This window comes from Phlebotomus papatasi, chromosome 1 (assembly GCF_024763615.1).
Source record: "Phlebotomus papatasi isolate M1 chromosome 1, Ppap_2.1, whole genome shotgun sequence".
NCBI classification, from domain to species: domain Eukaryota; kingdom Metazoa; phylum Arthropoda; class Insecta; order Diptera; family Psychodidae; genus Phlebotomus; species Phlebotomus papatasi.
In genome coordinates this window covers 41,185,691-41,212,661 of record NC_077222.1, presented here as the reverse complement: position 1 = coordinate 41,212,661, position 26,971 = coordinate 41,185,691, and the positions used below count along the sequence as shown (strand labels likewise).

The 26,971-nt window shown below is 32.7% G+C and overlaps 2 protein-coding genes across 3 annotated transcripts in view; one reads left to right on the top strand and one right to left on the bottom strand.

The window, feature by feature from the left end:
* Positions 1-18,252, bottom strand: part of LOC129799741 (uncharacterized) — a 43,483-nt gene extending 25,231 nt beyond the window's left edge. Inside the window, exon 1 of the mRNA XM_055843919.1 lies at positions 16,676-18,252. Within this exon, the coding sequence (XP_055699894.1) occupies positions 16,676-16,718 (43 nt within the window). The 5' untranslated portion in view covers positions 16,719-18,252. The remainder of the gene's footprint in view (positions 1-16,675) is intronic.
* LOC129799737 (uncharacterized) overlaps positions 1-26,971 on the top strand; it is a 154,942-nt gene that overhangs the window by 28,193 nt on the left and 99,778 nt on the right. The gene's annotated exons all lie outside the window — the stretch shown is intronic.

The window sequence follows — 26,971 nt, the reverse complement described above, 5'->3', positions numbered from 1 at the left end:
GAAATATTTCAGGTAATTTGTTGTGTTTCGAATTCACCTTTGCTCTGGCTCTTCTGGTACTTTTGCACAAGAATTACAATTCTACCTTCTACCCCCAATTGAGAGGCAAATGTTCGAATTTTCACAAAGGAGTGTTATAGAGGGGGTAATAGCAATTGAAATATAGTGTGTACGCAATTTCTCAGAAAATGAATAAAAGCCAATAAGGACATTAAATTTTGAACTAATGTGTTGCATTTGCGGGATGTCTAATGGGTCTTAATATTGATCATGTCTAAATAAATTTCGATAATTTCATATGGGGTGAAATAGCTGGTGAAATGTGCGAAAATAATTATATCTGAGAAATAAATATGAAAAATTGATTTATTTTTTCAATTCTGTTTTTTTTTTTTTGTGAATTTGTCCACCAATTTTCACAGAGATATTGGTACTTTGCGTGGATTTCTCTTGACTTTTTTTTGCAACGAACGTGTAAAAAAATTATGTGTTTAATGGAGTGAATAATTTTCGGGATATTTTCCCTATATTTTTTTTCATAGCAATTCCCACTCAAAATTGAAATTCAATTTAGCTAAATAATACTATAAATTAATTCCACAAGCGTTATATTATTGATGATTTTTTTTCTCACTCATTTTTTTTACAATGTGCGTGGTAATTTACGGAGGAAATGTTGTTTTCTTTCAATTTCCATCGCGCGATATATAAAATAAAAAGGCACCTCGAATTTACAGTTTTAAAAAAAAAGTGATATAGTCGCATTCTAGATAAAACCGGGATGATAATATAGTGAATTGAAAAAAAATTATAATAAAAAAAAAACGAAATACTGAAATTGATTGATTAAATTATTTCATTATGTTAGGTTGAAATTTTAGTTTGGGAGTAGGTGAGGGAAAAATTGGCTTTGGTTGAAACGTGAAAACTTTGCATAACGACGAAAATTTATCAAGTTGAATGAGGTGTCCTGATAATGTGGATGGGGGATGGCTTTGGTTAATAACAAAGAACTCATTTTTCACGTACATCCATCGTTGGTAGATTTGCCACCTGAAAATTAAATCACACGAGAGGACTCTCTTTTTTTTCCATTGCAGAGAATTTTTTGCAATTCTATCAATCCACCACTATATTTTATGTGACAAAGTGGATTGTTGAAAGATAGCAAAGTTTGGCAATGGTGTATGGAGCGAGTTAATAAAAAAAAACGGCTCTCCCTTTTCTGTCACGTATTTTGTTCTGTGTATCATTCCAATTTTTAAATCGTCTTTCCGCAGTCACTTGTGCAAACAATGAGCTAGGTAATTTTCTAGGAGGTTGCGACTTTACTGTAATCAAATCCAAATCAATTCCACAATTTTTTTTTCATGTTCCACCACCAAATTTCCGGGAGTCTTTTGAATGTTTGAACTTTGAAAAATGTGATCGTTTTGTGAATGGATGTTGGTAAGTTATATAAATTGAGGTGTTAAAACTTTTCACTTGTGCCTTTTCCTTCCATTTAACACGAATTACAGTCAATAAATTATTTTGATAGTGCTCTATTTACCCGCATTTTGTAAGTTGAATTGGGGATTTGGCATTTGGCCGTATAATAAGATGGCTTGAACTGTATAATTTAAAAAAAAAGCACATTGAAGTTTTTTTTTTTTTTAAATATTTTTCGTATAATCATAAAGGAATTGTTTTAGGAATTTATTTATAATTTCAGATTTTTTAATTACTCTCTCTGAATTTCGTAATATGTTTTATTATTATTTTGTTATGCAAGACTCTTGGGTTGTCAGATCATTGCTCGCTCATAAACGTCAAAACCGGTAATGGAATAGCGGTCAAAATCCCGTAAGCCAAAATCCCTAATCCACATATGGTCCTCCGTATAATTTCGTCCCTTTCAGGATTTTGACCGTTCAGGCTTTTGGACCTTTTAAGATTTTTACTGCCACCGATTTAATAGTCTTCATCTTAAGAAAAAAATCATTATCAGTTTTTAATCAGATCCAAACCGATTAAAACCGGTTCGGACCTATTATGGATTGTAAGACCTCTCCAACTGATCCAAACTTATCTAAATTAATTGCGAAATATTCGTTTTAGTGCTTTTTTTTTAAAATTTGATCTTAAAAATCATTATTTAAAATGACTCAATGGTAATTTCGAATATGGACGAAATCTGCAACTATACGGAACCTCTAAAACGTATCCAAAAATTTAAAAAAAAATCACGACGCATTTTCGAACAATCCAAAAAACATGATTATGGAAGGAGAGGAAGCAGATGGAGGGGCAAGAAGGTCTTGTTAATAATCATTGAGTTTACCAGGGGCCCATCAAGCCTAATAAAAAGTACAGAGATTTTTCTATATAGTTATTGTAATAATAATAATAGTTATTGTAACAGACGCCAAAGTTTCACATCAAATTTTCCTTCCTAAAATTCGTGAAAATTAGTTGAAAAAATTCGGGAAAAGGTTCTCCTAAAAGCAAAAAACCAAACCCACATTGGCATCCTGATAGTGATGAGTGATATGTACCACTTGAACGTCACGATCCCTAAGAGTAATTACGAGAATATTGTTTAGTCGACCACTGAAGAAGGTCCACATCGGGACCGAAAGCTCTGGACAAGACGGAAAAAAGTGTTTTCATCTTAGGGTTACCTTTTTTTCACTGGCGAACACCGGAAAGTCCCTCTCAAAATATATCAGACTGATAAGTCTTTAGGAAAAAACTTGCCAATCGTCTTCAGTGCCTCTATGCAAAAACGTATGGAAAAATGAAATGTCGAGAGGCCCCTGAGTTTACGTATGAAAGGGGGTGCCTTAAAAGTTCGGTGTCGGTATATAACCGTCTGGCGTTTAACCTTTCAAGGACGAATGGGGCAACGGTGTGCCAAAAACAAAAGCTCTTTTTCGACTATAAAAAGTTATCTTGTCCTCTAAATAGTCCGAAAAATTAGTTTTATTTTTGAGACATCAGTGTACCATTCGTCCTCAAAGGGTTAAGTCTCCTGACAGGTGGGTGGGATGTACAAGCGGATCAGGATTTCGAGTTTCGCAGAAATCTTCTGATATACGAAAATAGTAGTATGTTGAAAAAATCTTTCCCATGTGGTGGAACGTGAAAATTTTGAGGATTCAAAAATATCGAGGAATTTTTAATACAGCCCTCTCCGTAGAGTTTAAGCGGTATTACCCCAGATTTCCCAACTTCCAACAAAGTTTCGAATGCAAAAATAAGATCACTGGGTCTTTTTTTCCAAATGCCAAAACAAGTGTTTCATTTTCAATACCTGTTTATTAAATAAATTCATGTCGTCATTCATGGCCGAATTTTGATCTTCGTAGATAAATCTATTTTGCGTTTTTTTCGTTCATGTCACTTTTCCTCTCAATGACTATGTTTCAGGCGGAAAAAATAAGAAGAGTAATTTTATATCCACTCTAAATTGTAGCCGCAGAGATTACCTTTTTTTGGTTGAATTAAAATGAGAGTGAAGGTTGATTTTAAAACTATAATAATAAAAAGAAGAATTATGTGGAGTATAGTGTGAGAGAATTAGAGAGAAAGATATGATGGATAAAGAAAGCTCAAGTGCAATTAGGAAACGCACCAGGGAATTGATGGAAAGTGTTTTGTCTTCCCATCATGCTATTTATGCGTTTATTAATAATCTCGTTTTTTTTTCACATGACAATGGAACTGAAATTTAAACGCGCGTGTGTCTCATTTCACATTCTGTATTTGATGTGATTTTGCCAAAGTCACAGCTATTGTAATACGCAAGTTTAGTCAGTAGTCTCCAATCGAGCTTGTATTTTAAAGAAAGTACAAGTAAATGACGAAAAGTGACTATTCCATCCTACTTAAAAATATATGACACCGTTTTCGAAATACAATACGCTAAGCACAATAGCATTCGCTTTGTAAACATGTTTTCGACATTTCACTGAGTAATATAAACATTATGATTTTTTGGATTTCTTGTAAATTATAGGCGAAAAGTGATCCATATTATGCCGACACTTTGAAAGATAAACATTCTTAGTCAAATTAATGCAAACATTTTCACATTCTTATGACTATTCAAAAATGAGGACACTCAATATGATTTAAAGCTGAATCATCGAATCAGGATCATAAGATCTAACTAAGTATATGCACTTTGCCATACGAAATTCATCTTCACTGAAGTATATTCTTAAATCGAAAAATAGGGGATCCATAGTGCAATTGGTAAGAGCGTTCAGTTCTTGGGCGGTGTGAATCCCGACTCGACAGTCACAGTTGTGAGTTCGAGTTCTGCCCGGTGCAAATGATTGAAGCGTATGAAGAGACATAATTCCCATACACATTGAAAATCAAATAAAAATTTGTAAACTGAATAATGAGCAAAATGGCAAAAATAGCCCGGTACATCAAAATAAATAAATAATTTATAAAATTAATAAATCGAAAATATTTAATAAATATACTTCAGTCGAAAAAAGTAACTCGCATATAGAGTTGTTTCAACTTTAGCTTACAACATTTTACAACGTAAAAGGGTAATAATTAAATAGATATTCTTCGGCTTTATTCAACTCCGCGACAGAGTTGTTTTAACCCTAAAGTTTTTTCTTAGTGTAAAGGCCTTGAAAATGTAAACTTTTGGTTTTCGAATAGTAATCTTTTTTTTATAAATATCTTAGCTTATTTTTCTAAGTTTTTGTAATGATGGATTTTCTAAACCAAGATTTTTCATTTTTTACTATGTTTATTTAAAACCTATTGTAGTTCTTTTTTTTTATTTTATTCTACTTTTCTAAAATTGTACCAAAGATGAAAATCCATGAAGTAATTTTGTAAATATGACTATCACTTGAGATCAGTTGATTGACAAACTGGATTTGCATTGAAAAAAATCACAGCTCTTTTAAGGTAAAACAAGCTTATTGCCATCTTTTATGTTCTTCTTCGCTGAAGAACGAGTTAATGGCAAATAACCAAGTTATAACTATAAAGAAAAATGAATGTTGTAGCTGAAATTGTCTCAGAAAATGTGTGTACTTGATTATTACACAAAAGTCGGGAAATCTAATACATAATATTATTATTGCTCAGCATTATTGCCACTATACTTGATATATATGATATTTTGTATATTTCCAACTTTCTGCACATACATAAGTTTTCAGGCAACTTGTTGCATATGGTTCAAAATTTACGTAGGGGAGACAGGGGTAGAATTAGCCAGCAAATGAAGCTTTCGTTTTCACACATAATTTGTAATAAAATGGTAAAGTCTGCGTAATGTTTTTATACCCCATAAGTTACACTCGGATATTGGCTTTAGGAGATTGTGTAGTTCAGACCTGTAGTTTCCTTAATTTTCCTTCGAGAAGAAAATTAAAAAACTAAGGCACTTTGGCTAAATGTTCCCCGGTTCGGGGAACATATAGCCAATTTCGGGGCAAATGTAGCCACGAATTTTTTCAACACTACATTTACATTGGATGTACCAAATACTATTCCGCTTGATACTCGGAAACTCACTAATGTTGCGCGAATCACTTAAATTTGTAAGAAATTATTTGAAATAACTATTCCACATCATTTTGTAATCGAGTCACAATTGATTGCAAAATTCGCAAAGGAAATTCATTTCACCACTTTGCTGACATATGGTAACACTAGAAGGAGTGGTGAATAAGATTTTATGAACTTTCTCACCTAAAAATTATTTAGCGGTAAATTGCGAAAAATGAAAAAAAATAAATAGGATAAATAAACAACAAATGATAATCAAGTTTCCTCTTTAATTCCATTTATTCCTTTTCTTTTTTAATGATAGGAATGGTAGGGAGATTCTCCTTGTCCACTTTAACTTTCCTTTTCGGGTTTTTATTCTGAGGTTTTTTCTTTTCCTTTTCTTCCTTTATCTGCATTTTCTGGTGATCTTCCTTCTTCTTCTGGAGTTCCTCCTTCTTCTTCTGAAGGTCCTCCTTCTTTTTCTGAAGTTCCTCCTTCCTTCTCTTTTCTGGACTGCCGGTTATAATAGTGGACTTTTGTCCCCTTTTCCCCACACTGGTTAATGGTTTAGAGATTGGACGTATGTCCTCTAGACTTGCGCAAGAGTCTGAGTGAAGGACTGAGAGTGAAGTTGTTGATGAAGAAGACTCTGGACATAATTGTACTCTCATTCTGGCTCAATAAATTGTACTCTTGGTATAGCGAGGAGCGATCAAAGGGATAAATTCCACTTTTAATAAATCCGGAACAGATGTTTTTCTTGCTGAAAGCGCTTTTTATAGCATCTGACGACACTCGGACAATGTTATGTATGGTGATCCTTTTGCCCGGATTGGCACTCATCCACCCATTGAAGAGATTCTTGCATCGTGTCTTAAACGAACCAAAGACACTAATGTCCAAGGGTTGAACATGATAGGGTTCGAAGAGATATGGTGGATCTATTGATTCCGTAGTACTTCGAGGCTTGCCGGATACTTTTCTTCCCCTTCCGGATGTCTTCGATTGCATCTCTCATTTTTTCCTCCAAAATTACGGCTCGGTCGGTTTTTCTTGTGTAGGTTCTCATTTTTGACTGGAATAGAAATCAACGGCAATAGAATAAAAAAACACCCACGACCGAAACAGTTTTCTTTTCTTAATTTTGCAAATTTTTTGTTTATAATTTTTGCACTACCCATAAAGTGAGGTTAGGTTACAACACAAAAATACTGTAAACACTTTTCATACAAATGTACGTACATGCATAAATTATATTATTGGACAATTACAAAAACCTAAAAGAAGTAAAAATCTTTTAAAATAGTACTTACTGAGTCACTTTTTAATAAATTTCCAATCACGAAGCTCACAGTAAAAAACACCTCCAATCGTTTTGACAACCTGTTTTTCACCACTAGTAATTAGAGGTGCCCTCTATTATTCCCCATATTGGTATTGCCAGTGTGACATGCTACATCTGCCCCGAAAGTCTGGCTATATCTTCCCCGAGGACTGTTTAAGTGATAATAATTATACATATAAAAGGAGGTTTGGATCCTCAAAGTCAAAAATATCTGATAATTACCCCTAATGAACCAGGAACAAGATAATGCCTCAATATATAATTTAACAATTCAGATGTTCAATTGCCAAGGCAAAAATATACGCAACAAAATTACAGTTTTAGGTCGATTTTATAAAAATGCTTATAAATTGAAATATAGGAGACCTAAGCTGATAAATATTTTAGAGAATATAGGAATAGGCGTCTAAATTGATTTAGCAATAGTTTTCATAACATTCTGTTTAAGATAGACTAGAAAATTGCACTGTCTATTTCTACCCCTGGCTATTTCTACCCCGGTCTCCCCTATGAATTTTACTCGCTTACATTACACTTTCACCTGGAAAATCTCCATACTCCTCATAAGTACCATATTGATAGTTTTAGAGTCAAACTGCAAAGATTAAATTCTCTTTTGTTTTGTGTATAATACAAAAACAGTTTATAGAAATGTTAGGTGTGATAAAAAAAAGTAGTGTATATATTGCCGTTGTTTCAGAAAGGCTAAAAAAGTGTCATTTAAAATATCAACTCAATTAACATTGATATTTCTTGCATATTTTAATCATTGATTTTAAATATCACCTAACATTTTATTTTTGCCCCATTGAATTTCAAATGCATCTGATTCACTTTGGTGTAGTGTGTCTTTTACTATATATAAAAGAAGCCAAACAGAGTGTAGTGGAATGCAATCGATCAAGATGAAAAGGCAAAAAAAAATTACAATGCACGAGAAAGAGAGAAGCTCGTTGAGGAAAACGAAGGTGGACGTCTAGTGAAGGTGTATCTTGGAGGCAATATACATAGTTTTCAATGAGTTCGAGAGGAGGCTTGTGCATAGAGTTATTTAATTCTATTTAGTACATCAAGTGTATTTTAAAGTTAAGGTGATGGCACTTAGGTTACAAGAAATTTATGATGCGTTGTTAATTGTTCTTTCAACAAATTAACACGGAAATTATGCATATTGACGGGGATGGAGATGTCTATTCTTTTTACACCTTCTTATGCCTAAACACCTTTTTCCATAACTTTTATGTAACATTTTCTATAGCACACGAATTGTAGTAAAGAAAGTCAATTAATGGGTATAATGAAGACCTAAACAGAGTGACTAATGAAAATGAATACAAAAGTGGGAAAGAAATTTTTTTCAAAGGTTTATATGCAGATTTTATTTCATGTGATTACAGTCTCAGTAGATTCATTTTTTTTTTCTTTTTCGAAATGAGAAGAACTCTCCGAAGAAAGAGGAAGATGAGAAGATAATGTTGTTTCGCAAACATTTCACTTGGTTTCTGCATATTTTAATTTAATTTCCGTTTCATAGAACACACACATTTTCTTTCTCTACACTTCTTCCAATGCATTATACTGTATATTGAGTTTAGTTTCCAATTAAATTGGTTTTACTGGTAAATTTTCAACACGTGCCATTCAATTGATCACTTAGGGGTCTATCATTGGTAAAAAGTGTTAGACATTCAGGTAATGTCTTTTGAAAAACTAACGTAAAGTGTTCTAAAATTGCCGGTTCCTCAAGTCGGTCGGTCGGTTAAATTATTTAATATTTTTTTAATGTTTTGGGAAGAGTGGGGCACCACCGAACATAGGGAATTACTGAACACTGATTTTTATTTATAAACTCCTTGGACTATTACGATCATTTTCGCGGATACTCTAGAGATCAGGCAAAGGATTGGTAAAAAAAAATCAATTTCAATTTATTTGTACTCAATGGTTGAATGTGCGGCTGTCGCCGTCTTATTACGATCGATCTCATAAAGGAAATAGTAGAAAGTTACTTTAATTATCAATTCTGAATAATTTGATCAGAAGTAAAACAAATAAAGTAACTTTTAGATTTCAGAGAAGTTTACTTTGAACGCGCTCATTTCAAAAACGTTTTTGTTGAAAACACTCTTACAGGTTTGCATCGGTGATAAAACAAACTGCTTGACGGATCGATTTAAAAAGAAGAAGGTATATTATTAAATTTTATTCTATATGAGTATAAAAAAGAGATATAAAATGTTTTCATACATTGTTTACTAAACAAAAAAAATGATGATAAAAAGTGATAATACAGGAAAGCACGGTACCTTCGGACGACTCAAGTTTCGGACAACTCAATTTTTTTCTATGTTCCTAATGGATTTGACCCATGGTTCTTTTTTGGACATTTAAGGCATTGGACTAGCAATTAAAATATATAGTAAGTGCGGGGGACTTTGACACCTTCCTGTTAGTAACTTCACTTTTTTTTTAATTTATGACATGGCTAGAGGTCAAACAGTTAGAGATATCGACTTCCAGCCTTTCACGACCTCCACATAAGTTAACATTATCTAGGACAATCTTCTTTCCTTTCCCTCCAAAACCACGTTTTTTAGCTTATTTGGAAAGTGGCTCCTAGATTTTATTTTTATTTTCGAATATATTTTTTGGGGGTAGTGAAGATGAATATTTCGTCCTTAGACATCTATGTTTGAAAAACATTTTGATATCGAATTTTCTAAGGTCAAAGTTTAACCACTTTAGAGGGCCTATTTTTCAAACCATTTGCTTAAATTAATCGGCTTTGTGCCCCTGGATTTACAAAATACAAAATCTAAATACAAAAAAATAATCTCTAAAGAATAGTAATTTAGGGAAAACTGGGATATTAGTGAACATGGATCAGCTATAAACACTGCGATTTCTGTTAAGTAGATGTTAAATTCAGAGAACGAGACCTACATGAATTTATAGATACTTTAAGGATCCCTGCCTAATTAATTAGTGAAAACAAAATCCAGTGTATACAACTACCCCATGTTTACTACTAACTCAGTTTTCTCTACATGAGGGAGGGGTCATTTGATGCATCTAGTCGATCTAAACAACTTGGTCTCTAAATTCAGAAAAAAAATCAAAAACAAAAAAAAACATCATTCATTTTAATTATGCAAAATTCTAAGCAGCCCGTAGGATTGGATATTATAGTATGAAGATGTTATCGAAAAATCAAGAGATCATATTGCTCTATATTTAGGTTTAAGCAATATAGTTGAATCCTAAATAGCAACATTGACAAGCCCCCAAAAATGGATCTTTCTGTTGAGAAATGTGTATATAGAATGCCTTTTGGGGCCAAGAGACACTCAAGCGGAAAAAGTGGCCATTATAGAAAATTGCGAAAATGCTCCAAAGAAATGCTCAGAAACACCATATTAGAATAATAAAATTTCAGAGAGTAACCAATGTATACATTATATAGAGATACAGGATGGTTAGAGAAAAATCAATCAGGCAAGTGGATTTTCTTGTCAACATTCGGAAAATTTTCAATTCAAATTTAACACAGTGAGAATGGTAGACCATAGTAGTACAGAAGAATCTTCGCAAGGAACTTATGAAGATACCATACAATGTGTTATAGTGTCACCAATTTTCCTTCTCACTACTTAATGTACACAATAGGGTCGATTCACTCCTTTCTGCCAACAACCCACTTTACAACATGCCCTATAAATTAATGAATTTTAAAGTGTTTTATTGAATATGATGAACAAGAAAATTGTAATACTTGACGAAAATGTGAGAAGTGTCTCGGATGGTATGCTGAAAAAACTAAATGGATTTTGTCCATGGATGAATTCCTAAGACAAATGAATTTAATTTATTTAGAAGTTATTTTTTTTTTAGATTCAAAATTGACCCAAAAACCTAATTTGTTTTAAGGGGTTACTTGCTCAAAAGGATTGGAAAACATCAATTTTCTCTTTTTTTTTTCAACATAATTATTTTTTATTTAAAGTTACGTTCCTAAGCATATAATAGTACAACATTTAAACTATATTTTCTAAAATTTTCATTTAAAAATCTTACAAATTCAGCCACTAGATTTTCACCTGATTTTCGGAGATCTTTTTTGAAAAACATATTTTTTGGGAGATAAGATTCCTCAGAGTGGGTCCCGGTCAAAATCCCGAACGCCAAAATACCGAAAGCCAAAATCCCGAATGAGCCAAAATTTCGAATTCTTAGAAGTATCATAGCTACTCCCACAATTGAACCAGCGCTTGCTGTATTCACAGGGAAATTTTCTGTGTTTTTGAAAATTATTCTACACTACATTATCCTTCGTATAATTTCATCCCTTTCAGGACTTTGAACATTCGGGATTTTGGCTTTCGAGATTTTGGCTTTTGGGATTTTGGCTGCCTCCGCTCACAGTATGTTTATCAAACGTCAAAAAACTAAATATTTCAAGTTAGAGTTAAAATCGTACTTGAACGGTTCAATTTTTTTTTAATGAAATTTGGATTCTTGGCAGAACACATAACAAATTTGAGGGATAGGGAACGTACGAAAGGGGAGGGGGGAAAGTAAAGAGGTTGAGTACGAGATAATGTCATTTGAGGAGGGGTCATCGAAGACCGGAAGTCGATATCTCTTACCGTTTAAGCTCCAGAACAGTGAGAAGTTGAAAAAAAATCGATTATATAACTGCTCTCTCTTTGAGTTCGAGCAGTAAAAAAAACGATTTTCGTGGTATTTCACACCACATTTCGTCTTGTAAAATATCTCAAAATTATCTAACCTTGTCCACTGATAAGTAGGTTTTTTTTTCAAAAACCGTCTCCAAAAATCAGGTCCCAACTGAATTTAAAAAAAAATGTTGAAATGAAAATTTCAGAAAATATGGTTTAAATGTTGCACCTTTCTATGCTCAAGAACTCGATTTATTTCTTTTTTATTCTGTTGGAAAAAATGTCAAAGATTTATACTGTTTTTTTTTTGTCTGCGTGACCCACATAACCCCTTAAGAAAATATTTAAAATTTCGCCACCAAGAAATGAGCCCTTAGTTATTTATTATTTTTAAATATCTTCAGGTTTTTGGTTTTCTTTTTGAAATGAGACTTTGAAAAATATTCCAAAACGTCCAAAAGGATTCAATCAACCCTACATTTTGCTATAATTGAGTTTAGACATTGAAGATGGGAATTTTTGGGAGAATGAGATGCTCAATTGAACGAGAAAGGGGCCTGATATAAAGTCGAGACTTGCATAGAAATTTCGTCTTAGTGTCACACAATTTCTATGCAAATTTCATTTTCATTACCCCAGTGAAATTAATGTGATTGGAAAAGAAGAATGATAATATAGAGAGGGAGATAAAAGTGTTAGGTTGAAATACAGAATTAAGACACACGTGCCAGAGAGAGATTGTCTTCAAAAGTAATTGGAACAAAAGCTAATTTGAAAATTAACACAATACAAGACAAGTGTTAGTCTTTCTTGCAATTCTTGGAAAGAAAGATATATTGTCCCAATCCGTTAATTCAATATTTTCCGCAATAATTTTTTTATTACTACAACTTGCAATGGATGTTAAAAATTACAACAATGCTTTGTGGATTTTAGTGTCTCATTAAATTCCATCAGATTCTGTCGTAATTCTCTTTATGGATGCTTTTGATTTTGCGAGTAAGATTTGTGAATATATCATAAAAATTTCTAGGCTAAATTTTAAATTGAAATTAGTTTTTTAGATTGCATTTGCTAAATTCAAGTGGAAGGAAATAATGTCAGCATCAGAAAGTCAGTTTTTTTAATGTATAAAGTAATTCCGTAATATAACACAGATATTTCAACTCAAAATTTATCATTATTTTTTATAAGTTTCTATAGCTTTATGCAGATAATGAAGAACATTTTTAAATAAAGTCTTTTTTTTAATAAATGAGCTCTAATCAATAATAATAAAATTCCTAAACCGAAATTTTGAAATGTTTATTTATTCTAATTTCATTAGATCTAAAAAAAAAAATAAAGTTATCCAATCAAATTATGTTTTATATGTTTTATCGAATATCAGAATTCGATTCAACCGCACATAATTTATTTAACAAAAATACTAAAATGGTACGGAAAGCTTGCCATAATAACATTAACATCTAGTACGAGATAAAAAACTAATCAATAATAAGATCAATAACTCTAATTCTTGGAACCCCTTGAAAAAATTTAGATTTCCAAGATTGTTTCAAGCGTAAGACCTCAAGATGTGGTAGTAATGCATAATAAAAGATTTATTTGTCTCCGTTCACTCAATTACCTTTTTTTCGTTGATTAAATCCCAGTGAAATCATCAATGAATTGATTTTGGGCATTTTGGTGTAAAGTGCGGATTGGAAGAATTATTTTGTAAAATCCCATTGACTGCAGATTAAAACATTCGGAAGAATTTTAAATACCCCGATAACAATAAATTTCCCATTTCAACAATATTTTTAGTTTCAGCATTCTGTCCATATAGTAACACTGTCCATATAGTAATAAATTAAAATCCACTCGATGAAAGTGTTTTATGTAAAATGGATTTGGAATGTTTTATTTTGAGCAAGAGAAAATTTTGATGGCTAAAAGGGATGACAAAGTGAAAAAGACTTTAAGAGATGCTCTAACCAATAGAGTTCAATTTATGTCTTACAAATTTGGTTTCACTTTCATTGTTTGGAGAGTTGATTTGTGGTCCGTCAAGTAAAGTATTTTGCTCACATCACAAATTCCACAATTAAACGGTATTAAACTTTTCGCAAAACAAAAGACTTGTCACGGTTTTTATTTTTTTTATATTTTGCTAGTTATCACTGTTCGTTGAAAAATAAATTGTTAAGCCTAAAAGGGCGGTGGCAGCGGTGTCAGCCTAAATATCGAAAAGAAAAACCCGGACGTCAAGAGACGAAAGGGACCACAACCCCAAAACCAAAATCCTGAGAGGGTCGAAATCACATGGAGGATAAGTCTAAATCCTTCATCCGAACGCCAAAATCCCGAATAGACCAAAACCCTGAATTCTTAAAAGTGTCATATAGCTACTCCCACGATTGCACCTGTGTTTGCTGGAGGGAAAGAGAAAAGTGAAATTTTCTGTGTCTTTGGAAATTATTCTACACATTATCCTCCCTATAATTTCATCCCTTTCAGGATTTTGAACATTCGCGATTTTGGCTTTCGGGATTTTGGCAGCCTCCGGGAGGATAATGTATGGAAAAATTTCTCGAAACACTTTTATGTACACTAGACACACTTACGACTTAAGCCGAGTCACGGCTTATCGTAATTATAGTCAAAATAGTGATTAAACTATATTTCCATAAATTTCCCACTAAACCGTCTCTCGTCTTAAACCGTAATGCCCTAGACACACTTATCACTAAAACCGAGAGACGGCTTGTCGTAATTATAATCAAGATAATGATCGGATTAATTTTTCATCAGTTTCTGATTAATCCGTCTCTCGGATTAAGCCGATAAACGGCTTATTTAGTGGGAAACTGGTGGGAATTTAGTCAAATCATTATTTTGATTACAACTACGTTAAGCTGGCTTTCGGCTTAAGACGTAAGTGTGTCTAGGGCATAAGTCTGTCCAGAGCATTACCAATTCGGGATTTAAACTCTCAGGCTTTCGGGATTTTGACTTTTGTGATATCGACCGGAAGCTCTAAAAAGGAATGATTAGCGTTGAGAGACTAAACTTATGCAATACTGAACAAATTTAAACCAAAAATTTAGTTATTTTTATAGTTCTTTTAGTTAAATGAGAATAGGCAAAAATCTAAATATATTGGGCAAGTTCAATTTAAGTTTTCCATCACTGACTGATACCAAAAATGATCTGATTATGATCAAAGGAGCGGTCTGGAACTTGAACTCCCTTATAGAATTTATGAGAAAAATAAAGGCTAAGTTATGAATAAAACAGTTCAATTAAAACACCACTTTGACTAAATTGAATTATGAAATTAACGATTTTAGCGTAATTCCTTTAATACTCATTCTGTACTTTGGTCCCAGGTCGACGTACAGATTAAGCCGTGAGCCGGCTTTGTGGAAAATTGCTTTAATTTTATATAATCATTGTAATGTTTATAAATACTTGGAGCTTCAAATAGACAATTATTGCAGACTAAATATTGTCCATGATTAACAGGAAACTATGATGGCCTTGATTAGCGTCTCGGCTAGTTCTCGGATCTGTATACAGGCTTTTACGCCGTTGCAAGATTACGTACGTCGTGAAAACTGTTTTTCTGGAGAACATTTATGTGAGCCACTGTGTCTTCTAAAAACCTTCGAAATTTGTGTGAAATTTGCGTCAAAATGACGTAATTTGATACAATTTATGTGCAAGCGATTTACTTCAAAATGCTTGTTTTTTGAGGAAGTAAACGTCAAAATTCCGTAAAAAAGACAATTTTTTATGGAAATTTTAACATTTGTCCCTACAGTAGCGCATGTTATTGCATTCAAACATTTTTGATACAAATATCTTCCAACATGTAGAGACTTTTAAACGTAAAACGAAATATTGTAGAGGTTTTGACGTTTGCTGCAATCACGATAATCTCTTGAAATTCAGCAGATATAAGCAAAAATTTTAGAACTTTTAATTCAAAATTTATATCGCCTTGGATTTGGTGTTCGCGAGACAGTTTGTTGGAATAAAATTTTCTAAATAACGAATTTATGGATTACATTTATGGCTACATCTACAGAGTTCGAGCAATAAAAGAATGATAGATTTTAAAATAACAAGGTGAGGTGGATTAAATGTGGATAAAGTTATTCATATAACACCTATATGCCAAGTGACCCCTGGAATATTCAACATTATTTGTGTATATAGAGGGGGTGTTAAATTGCAATTTGAGGTGCAATAGATACACAAAATCTCACTCATTCCATAAAGGAAAAAAAAGGGTGGTGGTGATTCATTTATGTTATTTTATATTGTGGCAAGCTTGTGTTTATATGAATTCTCGTGGTGTGTGACAATTTTCAATTATAATTAAGTACAATATAATGCATTGTCCAACAATCATTTGCATGCAAAAATCCGAAATACGTGTGCATTCGACATTGCGAGAGAAATGTTTGAAATAAACAAATAAACAGACGGATACACACAATCAATATACACCCAAAGTGTTGATAAAGGGGGGTATGAAGTAGAAGGGTGGGCTTTTGGATGAGAGACAGGCTAAAAGGCACATTGAAAATCTGGAAATTGAGGGTGAGATTGTTCTCTTGTGTTGAACTGTGCGTTGCACGTAATTTGCCTATGTTGTATATCCGTGGGGCTCACCGTTTGGCACGGAACTCAATACCCATCTGCTCAGGAAGCATTATAAACCAAGGAGATTTGTTTGTACGCACACTAGTCTATACAATACCATCCCAACTAAGAGTGCAATATTGGGGGGTGATAGAATGAACCATGAGATGCATACTTTGAGACAATAATCTCCATTCCAATTGTTGAATGTCAACGCCAAATATCTCCTCTCGAATGTTCCTATCATCTATTTTCATCCCCATAATAAAATAACTAATCGATCACCTAAGGCTATTTTAACTCTAAAATGATCATTATAATTGTAGCCTCTAAACCTGAGCAATTTATCATGACAAGGAACTAAGCACAACCCCTCATTTTGGGTGTGAGAAATGATCATTAATTGAACATGTCTTGGCTTTTTTATTATATTTTTTGAGAGACAAAAAGACCTCTTTTTTATTGTTGTTCTTGTAAGTACCTTCAGCCTCGTTAAACTTACCTAAGGCTAGGAAAACGTAAAGTGTAATTGTTGAGAAATTCATTTTCAAAATCACTTTTTTCTCACATGCACAGAATCTCGTGGTAAGAAATTGTTCACGAGAGGAAAAACTGTGTTGAATGTGGTAACAATTTAAAGACAAAAATGCACAATTCCACTGACAATGGGATCTTAAATACGGGGTTAAAATTGTTTTTGTCTGTTGTTTTTTTTTACTTAAGTACTTAAGACTTCAATTCACCACATGGCATTTAATTAGGATTTTTTGCTGTTGTTGGCGTTTAAGAACTGCAAATTTTATTTTCAGTAAACTTTCTGCAGGTTCTTTTGAGTCTGTTAAACACTATCACACACTGAGATTCTAATGAAAAAAATTTAGACTTGAGCCCTATGAGCCCTATAGGGGTATCTGCACAGTGGTATGTTGTTAGTAGCACAAGATCACAGAAGATTGCAATTTAGTAGAGTGCTCGCGTAAATTTTAAGCATTTGCGGAAACGCTGCGTCTTCCACGGTAATATCTTGTTAACTGACAATGTGGATTAAAGAATGAAAGTCTGTAAGGTCGTTTTGCAGCTGCTACTCACTAAACCGTTAACAGAAATTTCCAAGAGAGATGGAAGTTGCAATCCATCGTTTGTCTCATAGACTTTTGGTCTCTGCCGCGTGAAGGAGTTAATAGGAGAAGAAGAAGAAAATAAAAATCAACAATCCACCAAAGAGATCTCCACAGTTTGAGACTCTCAACAAGTTACAATAATGAAGATCACTCTTCGTCTGTTTGAAATTCCCCTACCGTTGAGCCGCCACTGTGCTTTGGAGAGTTTCTTTGGTAGGGTATTGGAAAAGTGTTGTGGTGGAATTGTTTGGAGGGGATTTGGTATATCTTGCGTGATTGCTCCTTCCATACCGATTGTCTGGGTATATTGTGGTTTTTCTTCCATATATTTTCACTGCAAGCGAAGGTGTCTGATGGTAATGTGTATCTCTTGTATGATTATTGAGACAGGTCAGGGTTTTCTCTTGTTTTTTATTTCTTCTTTTTTTTCTTATTCTGGTATTGGGGCTTCCAAAAGAAGAGAGCAATATGTAGGTGATTTAGTTGCACATGTCGTTTTTCTTTACTTCCACGATATATTTTTTTTCTCACTATTGGATTTTGAAGTGTTGATTAATTGGGTTACCTTTTAATAAATTCCATATCTTTGGCTTCACTATATATGCGGTTTTAATAATGGCAAAGTTCCGCTTTCGGAATATTGTGCATTGTATTGGCGCCAAAATATTATCTCATCAAGGCTATCAGTGATCTTTTTGCTATATATCTAACCAATTGTTAAGTCCAAAATGTAAGAAAATGATCTAATATTCAATAGCTATCCGTGAGCATTAATAATATTTCGACATGCATTTTTTCCCAATCAGCACTATCTTTTTTCCAATAACTCTTACTTCTTGTTTGTTATGAATTAATTATACAGCGTAATACCAGAAAACAAGATCAAATGATATCCCCAATATTTAGATATTCATATTAGATGAAGGGAAATCAATGAATTATGTTTTAATAAAAAAAAAAGAAATGTTTTTCAGAACAATGGAGCAAAATTAATATCAATTTCCTTTTAGAGAGTGGGCCAAGTGAATTGCTTTTGAAAACGATGCATTTTGTATTACTTAAAAATCATTTTCTCTTTAAAATTCAGAAGATATTTAAGATTTTAAAATTCATTTGAAAATTTCAATAGTATTATCTTTCGTGCAGGCTATGACCTGCACACTGACCAAACGTAAATCACTGGGATGTGAGCCAATTCGCGACTAATGGCTGTCTTAAACTCATCAATATTCTGATACTATTTGGTTCTAATCTTCTACGAATTGCCCCATGTTCAGAAGTCCAGAGAATCTTCGTTCTATAACATTGAAAAACATTGTGCATTCATAAACGTAATACGAGTTCCAGACGTAAGATTAAAGTGCTAGACACACTTACGACTTAAGTCGAGGGACGACAAGACAATTACAATCAAGATAATGGAGTAGATCACACTTCGATCACTTTCTGACTAACCCATCTCTCGGCTTATGTCGAGAAACGGCTTGCTAATTGGGAAACTGATGGGAAATTAATTGGTAATAAAGAATATCTAGTCGATGATTCTAAGCCGTCAGTGTATGACAGTTTGGGCTAAATCTTTACTACTTATTTTTACTAAGCATTTTCAGGGATCAGCCTGAGTCTACTATTCGGGGCCTTATGCCCTAGACAGATTTGTGGCTTAAATCAAGAAAGACTTAGTGGAAAGCTACTGGGAATTTAGTCTAATCATTATTTTGATTATAATTACGTTAAGCCGTCTCTCGGCTTAAGTCGTCAGTGTGTCTAGCACTTAGCTATATGGCTTATCTTCCTTAATTTCTTATCAATCAAGATTCTTTGAGGGATTTTTAATTAGAATTTGATTCTTGAAAACAAATGACGTATTAGATTCTGAAAAATCAATAAAATTGGTTTCTATTTACGATTTTAAGACCTTGGGGAATTGGGCTAAATCTCCAGTTGGAAGTTTTTCAGGAATTGTTCACGATAACTAATGTACACTCTCTGAAGTTACTGGGGTTAATTATTACGATAACCAACAAGAGCACCATATAAGTAGCCTTCAGTACCCATGTAGGGATAATAGTTTGGGATTAGGATTGGTGGGTTCGGCCGTCTACTGTTCTAACAATTGTCGAATGAACCGTACACTGCGAGACATTGTTATTTAGACAATCTTGGTTGGCACGCGAATAATATGATTGTGCTGAGTTTTCTTTGGAACGTTCACTCCTTCTCAACGAAATGTTTACTTACCCATGGTTTCTGAAATCTTTCCAACATTATCCCGATATACATCGGCTTTAATTTTGACCCTCTCTTTATCTTTTTAAAATTTAAAATCGTCCAAATTGAGCTACATTTTTCAATATTTGTTACATGTAATCTGAAGTTGGCTGCAGTTCAATCGGATCACCTGGTATATTTGCATTTTTTTCATGAGATTTTTATTCATTTGGTCTACAAATTAGAATATCTTTTTTCCACGACCATTTCAATGCAAAAAAAATTAACTATCTATTATTAAAAACGTGCCGGTTCGAAATACTTCAAATAAATGAAAAATTGTAAGGGAGAGTCACAAGGAAATTGTATTACACGGGAGACATTTATATTCACAGTGCAGTGTGTGAACGTGAAATATTTAAATCAGGAAAAAATTTCGTAAACTGCCCTGCATGTGAATGAATTGAAGAAAATGTATGAAAACCTTGACTTTTGCATTAAAATCAACACAATTATTCTATAAACTGCGGCAAAATAATAAGAAAAAATGAAATTAAAAGCATTCGTTTGTTATAATGCCATACTAAGTACAAAACAATAATTCACTTCGTAGTGCATGGTCTTTGGGTTGAAAAGGTATGAAGTAGAAGAGAAAAATGAATGGGAAGAGAGTTGTTATATTCGAGATAGTTTTTCACACCATGTAATGTGGCCAAAAGGAAAAGGTGGATAGAGAATGAATTTTGTGAAAATATAGGCAAATTCCGTGAGTGTGGGTGGAAAGGCGAAGGTGCAAATGAAAAAAAGATCTATCGTGTTTATTTGACAAAGCACCTTATTGTTTTTCTTATGCTATTTCGTATTTGAAAGGAAAATGTGAGAGAATTATAGTACATTAGATTTGATCTCGCTGGAGTAATGTAGAGGACTCTGATATGGTAATCTATATCAATATACTGTAAATAAAAAATATAAAGTGAGATTTTTAATATTTCTATTCTAAGGTACTGTTCAGCAGAACCTTGCAATACTTTTAATAATATTTTTAATAATAAATAGTTAATAATATACGAAATATTTACGTTAATCAAATTTTACATATTGGTTTTTCAAAGAAAAACAGTCAAAAATGCTTTTGAGATACAGATACAAATATTATTTTACAAATATTACCTTTAATTCAAAATTCAAACATCAAGATTCAGGAAAAAGTCAATACAATTGTATTTTTTTTAATAACGTTTAAGAGGTCATATTTGGGTAGAATTTTAGAAATCTGAAATTTCGAGTTTTTTGACGCCACCTTGTTTGTCCGTCGGTGCGTCTGTGTGTCCGGCTGTTATCACGCCTACAGGCCAATCGGTTGAAGATAGAGACTTGGGACCTTCGGACCCTGGGAACCATTAACATAGTTCTAATTTTTCCGTCATTCCTCCCCTTCCCCTCTAAAATCATCTGTTTTAGATTGCTGTTTTTTTTTAGATTATGAGTCGTGCGATTTTTTTCAATTTTCGATCTTATAGAAGTTACCCAAGCTAACATTTCTCCCATATAAGAAAATACCGTTTAGTCATTTATAATACCGATTTTTCAAGATCAAAGGTTGAAAAGGCTCTTTAAAGCGCTTTTGTCAACCGAATGGGGTCATATTTGGGCTCGTTGTAAAGGTCTTGGAATTGCTGACAAGCTTGAGCCAATTTCTATCTGTTATTATTATTCATACCTAGGCTTAAAATTAAACTCGTCTTGCTCAAATACGGGCCACATCAGTGGCAAGTGAACTTGCCACCACCGAGTCCTTTGGTCCACATGAGGCAGAGAACAACGGACAAACACACAAATGGGGGTTAGTTTAGATTACCAAAAAGTTACATAAGATGTCACATTCAAAGAATCCCCATCGCCGTCTGTTGTCTATCAAGCGTGCTACACCGCTTCTCAAACGATTGAGAGACTTTCACGTCATCTTTTCAATCGTCAATCGGTTTTGAACCGGTTCATAATCGATAACTAATTTTTAACCAATATTCAATTATATTACACTTCAGATATTATGGGCAAAATTTTCAGTGATTTATAAACCGGTTCAAATCGGTTGTGAACCGGTTATGAGCCGATAAGTAATTTCTGTCCGAAAGTCAATTCTATTACTCTTAAAACAATTTTGGGGGATCTTTTGTGTGATGTATGAATCGGTTTAAAATTAAATTGTTTGAGAACCGATAAACGATAAATAATGCGAAAGTATTTGCGTTTGAGGAATAGCATTTAAGTTACGAGTTCGAGCATTTCGCAAAGCCTAGGACGCTTTACCATCCCTTTTTTAGATGATTCTTTCTTAATTTTTCTACATACAGGGGGTCCCGGGATTATGCATAAATGAGATTATACAAACATATCTATGCATCTTTGCCTACCACTAGGAGCTAACTTGTAAAATCATTTTTGAAATACTCCTAAATGTATTCAGTTTTTTGAGGCGATAAATTTGAAATAGACTGATTGTGCTGAAAATAGCCCGAGAAATTCCCGCCAAAAATATTTTGCATATTTTACGGCGTCTCTGTAACTTCTCCGAAAGAAATCTCCTGGGAGTATGCTAATTCGCGGTTCTTTTTTTACTTTTGCCCATTTAAAATAGTTTAGATTGTTAGTTTTAGGTCCATTTCCAAATAATCCTATTGTAGGGTAGAATCACCACTTCTCGCCAGTGCCCCACTTCTCGCCACGTATATTGAAATCGCTATTTTTCACGATTTATGAAATAAATGAGCCGCAAAGTTACTTGTATTTTTGTTGCTGCTACATATAGAGTAGAAAAACACTATTTTTTTGTTTTGAATTTAAATGTTTCAGTATTTTTAGAGGAATAATTTAAGCAAGTGCATCGAATCAAATATTTCTTACCAAATATAGTAAGTGTTATGAAGCTTTTATCGTACAAAATTTAATTTTTGAATAAGTTATTTGCCTATTGAACATTTAATAACATTCGGCGAATACATAAAATTTGTATTTAGTTAGTTAATATTTCATTTTATATATTTTTATGTAAAAATTAGCCATGGCGGAAAGTGGTAATATTCTAAAATTAATTCACCACCTGTCGCCATAGCTTTTTAATAGGCGACGCTAACTTCACTTCATATATTCTCAGTTGTCAAATCTACTTTGTTTACATTCTGCAATAGTCTAATAATTTGATTTCTCAAATAAAAGTGAAGAAAAATCATTTAATGGGAGTAATAATAAGGTGATTATGAGGAAAAAGAAATGCTGAATGCATTCTTTGCATATTATTGCTCAAAATAATTGAGTTTAAACTTTTCCAAGTGGGTGACCAGAAGTGGTTACAGAACTGGGGAAAAGTGGTAAAAAGTGGCGACGAAGTGGTTATTTTTGCATTGTTAATAAGAACCAGTTTTTTAGGTACTCCCGTGTTAAATTGTAGTACAATTGTTTTGACGAATCTAGAGTCAATATATCTAAGTAGCTTTGTGTCAAATTTGAGTTATCTGATAATAAGGGGTCAAAAGTTATACTACAATTAATTTCACTTTTTCTTAAAAGTGGCGATAAGTGTTTACTCCACCCTACCTTAGATTTTGTTAATTTGTTTGTTTAATGATTTCGATAGTGTACTCTTAAATTTTGAGTTGGCAATAGTTGGAAGACACATTAAAATGCAAGATTTTATGGTAATTTAAGAACTCAAAATAACATACACAAACGCTTGTTACAATTGATGTGAATCGTCATAAAATTTTAATGTGCATTGTAACTAGGGTAAAGATAATAATAAATTATCTTTATGCCCTATGCACATTTTTTTCACATTAATCAAATATGCAAATGAAAGTACAAATTGTCAAACAATTAAGTTGAAAAAAAATCTTTAAAAAAATAGAATTAATTCTTTTTTGTAAATTAATTGAATTTGCTAAGCGAATGATGTAAATATTTTTAATTAATATAATCTACGGGCTATTTTAATTTTGAGTATCCCAGTTCCTTCGGTAAGCTATTTTGAAGCACTTCGCGAAAGTCTAATGCCTTTGTCATAGTATTTTCTTAACAAAATTTACAAAGAAATTCTCAAGCAAAATTGGATCAGTAAGACGTATAGGAGATCAAAATTGGACTATTGAGAATGGAATTTTTGTATTTAATTGAGTCAAGAGCATTTAAGTTCAAATTGCTGAAATAATTGTGGTTTATTGCTTTAAAATGCGTGGCTTTATATTGGTTATTTCATTCAGGTGCTTGATTAGTATTAAATGCATGTTAAGGGGATTTTATCGCATAATTGAATAAGTGATTTGTTTGAAGAATCAGCTCTACATAACCCTATGCTATATGCAATAGTTTTACGTGTGAAGAAAATAAATTGACAGACAAATAAGATGAAAAAATAAGTGCATTAAAAAGGACAATTTGGAACTATTGTGAATTAAAAGACACATTTTTTCCCGATTGACTTTGACTAATAATTTCAATTAAAGCTCAATGATATCGCGAGAAAATTGTATAGTGTTGAAACAAGCCGTTAATTTTCAGTTAAACTACAAATTACATATGCAAATTATGCCATTATGTAAAGCACGATTTACCGTCAGCATGAGAATAAAAAAAATCCTTTCTTCCCAGCTGCCAATATAGTTGAGAACTCCCCTCAGGTGAGCTTAAATAGCATCACAGGTGAAGCTTTTGTGCGACACACCAAGATGTTTGTCTTTTTAGATCTGCGAAACATGCGCACACACATGTCAACCTTTTTCTTTAAGTTAATTTATTGTCTAGTGACTATTTTCTCACAATTTAACCGATGTGTTCTCTCTGGCTAAACAATTAACGCAAGTGAATGCCAATTAATGGATAATTAATAAAGGAGACTTTCATCGCTCCCCGATAAATGCAATGCAACAAAGAAATCCTCCACTTATCTATATTGTGGTTGTCTAACACCTTGTTTGTTGCAGTTGATGATGGAATTTCACATAGCAATATACTGTTTTTTACCAACAAGACAGTTTCCTGGAAAAATTCAAAGAGTGATTGTGAAGAATGTGCTCATTGGAATTTGTAAGAACAGATTTAGCGGTGAAAGGAGTATTTGAAAAATCTTATCGTTCGTAATAGGATTGGACAACAGTGAAATTGATCTATTTTATACCTCTTTGCCAAGACATTTTACAACCCATTTCAAGTCACAAGTCTCAGTTAAAAAAAGAGGAAAAACAATTCATCATTTTATAATACTCGGTAAAGTCTTCAATTTCACGATTCCCCTTGGACTTAGCAATATAAAAGAAAATTACTAAAAAACCAAAATCCTCTCGAATGTTACACAATGAGATTAGTCTGCTAAAATTGTGTCTTATAAATGAAACAGTAAAATAATTAGTTCCCTAATTTGGAAGCTTTTGAAGATTTTAAAAAGTTTATGGGGCGGGATTGCAATAATTTTTGACTTTGTTATTTAAAATTAATTGAGAAAAATAACACAGTAAATGCAATACAACTAGTATCGATCTATAATTGAATTTTATGACTTGTGACTTAGGTGGCGCAATCAGACTCTTTAGAGATGATGTGCAGAGACTAAAATCTCAAAGTATTATATTGGTCATTACAATTTACAGAGCCACAATTAAAAATAAATATTTCAGACCAATATTTGGACGAAAACTTTGATATTTTGCGCTTTTATAATATCAAAATTTTATGTTTAGGGTTGAGGTATTCCTTATGGCCTGTCTAACTTATAACTTCTTCGAAATTTTTGTTACAAGAAACACAAAATCGTGATGAGCTTCCATAATACAACAAATATTCTTAATTTTATGGTTCTTCGAAAACATAAGTATGAATAGGTTATAAGTAATACCACTAGCCTATGCATTTTAAATTTTTTTTGTTTTTCTGTAAAAAAGAAGAATTACAAACCTGTAATTTGAGATATTGGGTACATAAGTAAAATAAAAGAGACAGTGTCACAGCGAACAGACTGGGCTTTTCTACATGGTCATTGCTTTTTGACGCCTGCATTGCTTTTTTACACGTGAAAAAGATACTCAAAAAATTGAGGCACCAAACCAATTTTTGCATCAATTTGATGTTTTTTCCGTTCTCTGAGACAATATTCTTTAAAAAGAAAATGATGTATTAGAAAAATTTGTCAAATCTAAACACCTCGAAAAAAGAGCAAAGAGCAATTGACCGGTCAATTGCTTTTTGCTCTTTGTTCAAGGTACTTATAATCGGAAAATTTTATTAATATATCATTTTCTTCTTAAAGAATATTGTCTCATAAGGTGTAAAAAATATCAAATTAGTGCAAAAATTGGTTTTGTGTCGCAATTTTTTGATTATTTTTTCCACGTGTAAAAAAGCAATGAAGGCGTAAAAAAACAATGACCATGTAGAAAAGCCCAGTCTGTTCGCTGTATGTATGTAATAATTCTCTTGAATTGTACCTCTGTTTCAAAAAAATATATAGATAATTGATTTACTAAAATAATAAATTAATTGCTCAATTGAACAAAGATAAAGTAAAATTGTTACTTTGAACTTATATTGGACCAGTAAACGGTAAATAATGTAAAAGTACTTTTGAGTTAAGGGAAGTGTACCAGCGATCGGCAGTGTTCCTCGGATCGTCAGGTTAATACCACATTGTTGCTCCAAATTAAATGATTTATTAAAAATTATTAGCTACTTTTTACCATTTAACTCTCACAAGAATACAGTGCATTAACTTAAATTTAATTTATAAAACCAATTTTCCCTGAGACACTTGATTAAATTTCTGACGATCCGAGGTACAGAGCGCAAGTTTGCAATTACACATATTTTTTATTAATTTAATGTAAAAATTAAAAATTCAAAAGCACAGATATAGTTAAAGGGATCACTAATGTATCAATTAGCAAACATAAAAATATCAAATAATGTTTTGTGGATTATATTTTCAACTAAATATGGAGCATGTCTCTTAACATTCCGATCCGGGGTACTCTTCCCTTATATTAGTACGAGTTCGAGCACATCGCAAAGCCTGGGACCCTTTACAACCCCTGCTTAAGCAAAACCCTTTTAGGAATAGTAAGTAACTCTCACATAATATTTTTCATTAAAAAAAAATTATTCATTGGTATTGTCAGAAAAATTACTTACATTTTTGAACCTTTTTTGTCCCTATCGTCCATAGAGGTAATAAATACACCGAATCAGACTCTGTTGGATTTTCTAAGGTTAGTTTAAGACGTTTCACTTATTATCATTTTTATTCTTGATTTTCGGTTAGTGAAATATGTCTCGTCCTTAAAGGGTTAAATCAGGACAGTGAAAGAACGATATTTCAAGATATATCTAGAAAAACTTTACTTTCGGTTTTTATGCTCCTAAAGGTGGAGGTATTGTCAATTAGCAAGTCAAAAATGGTCTATAATTTCCTTATTTTTAAA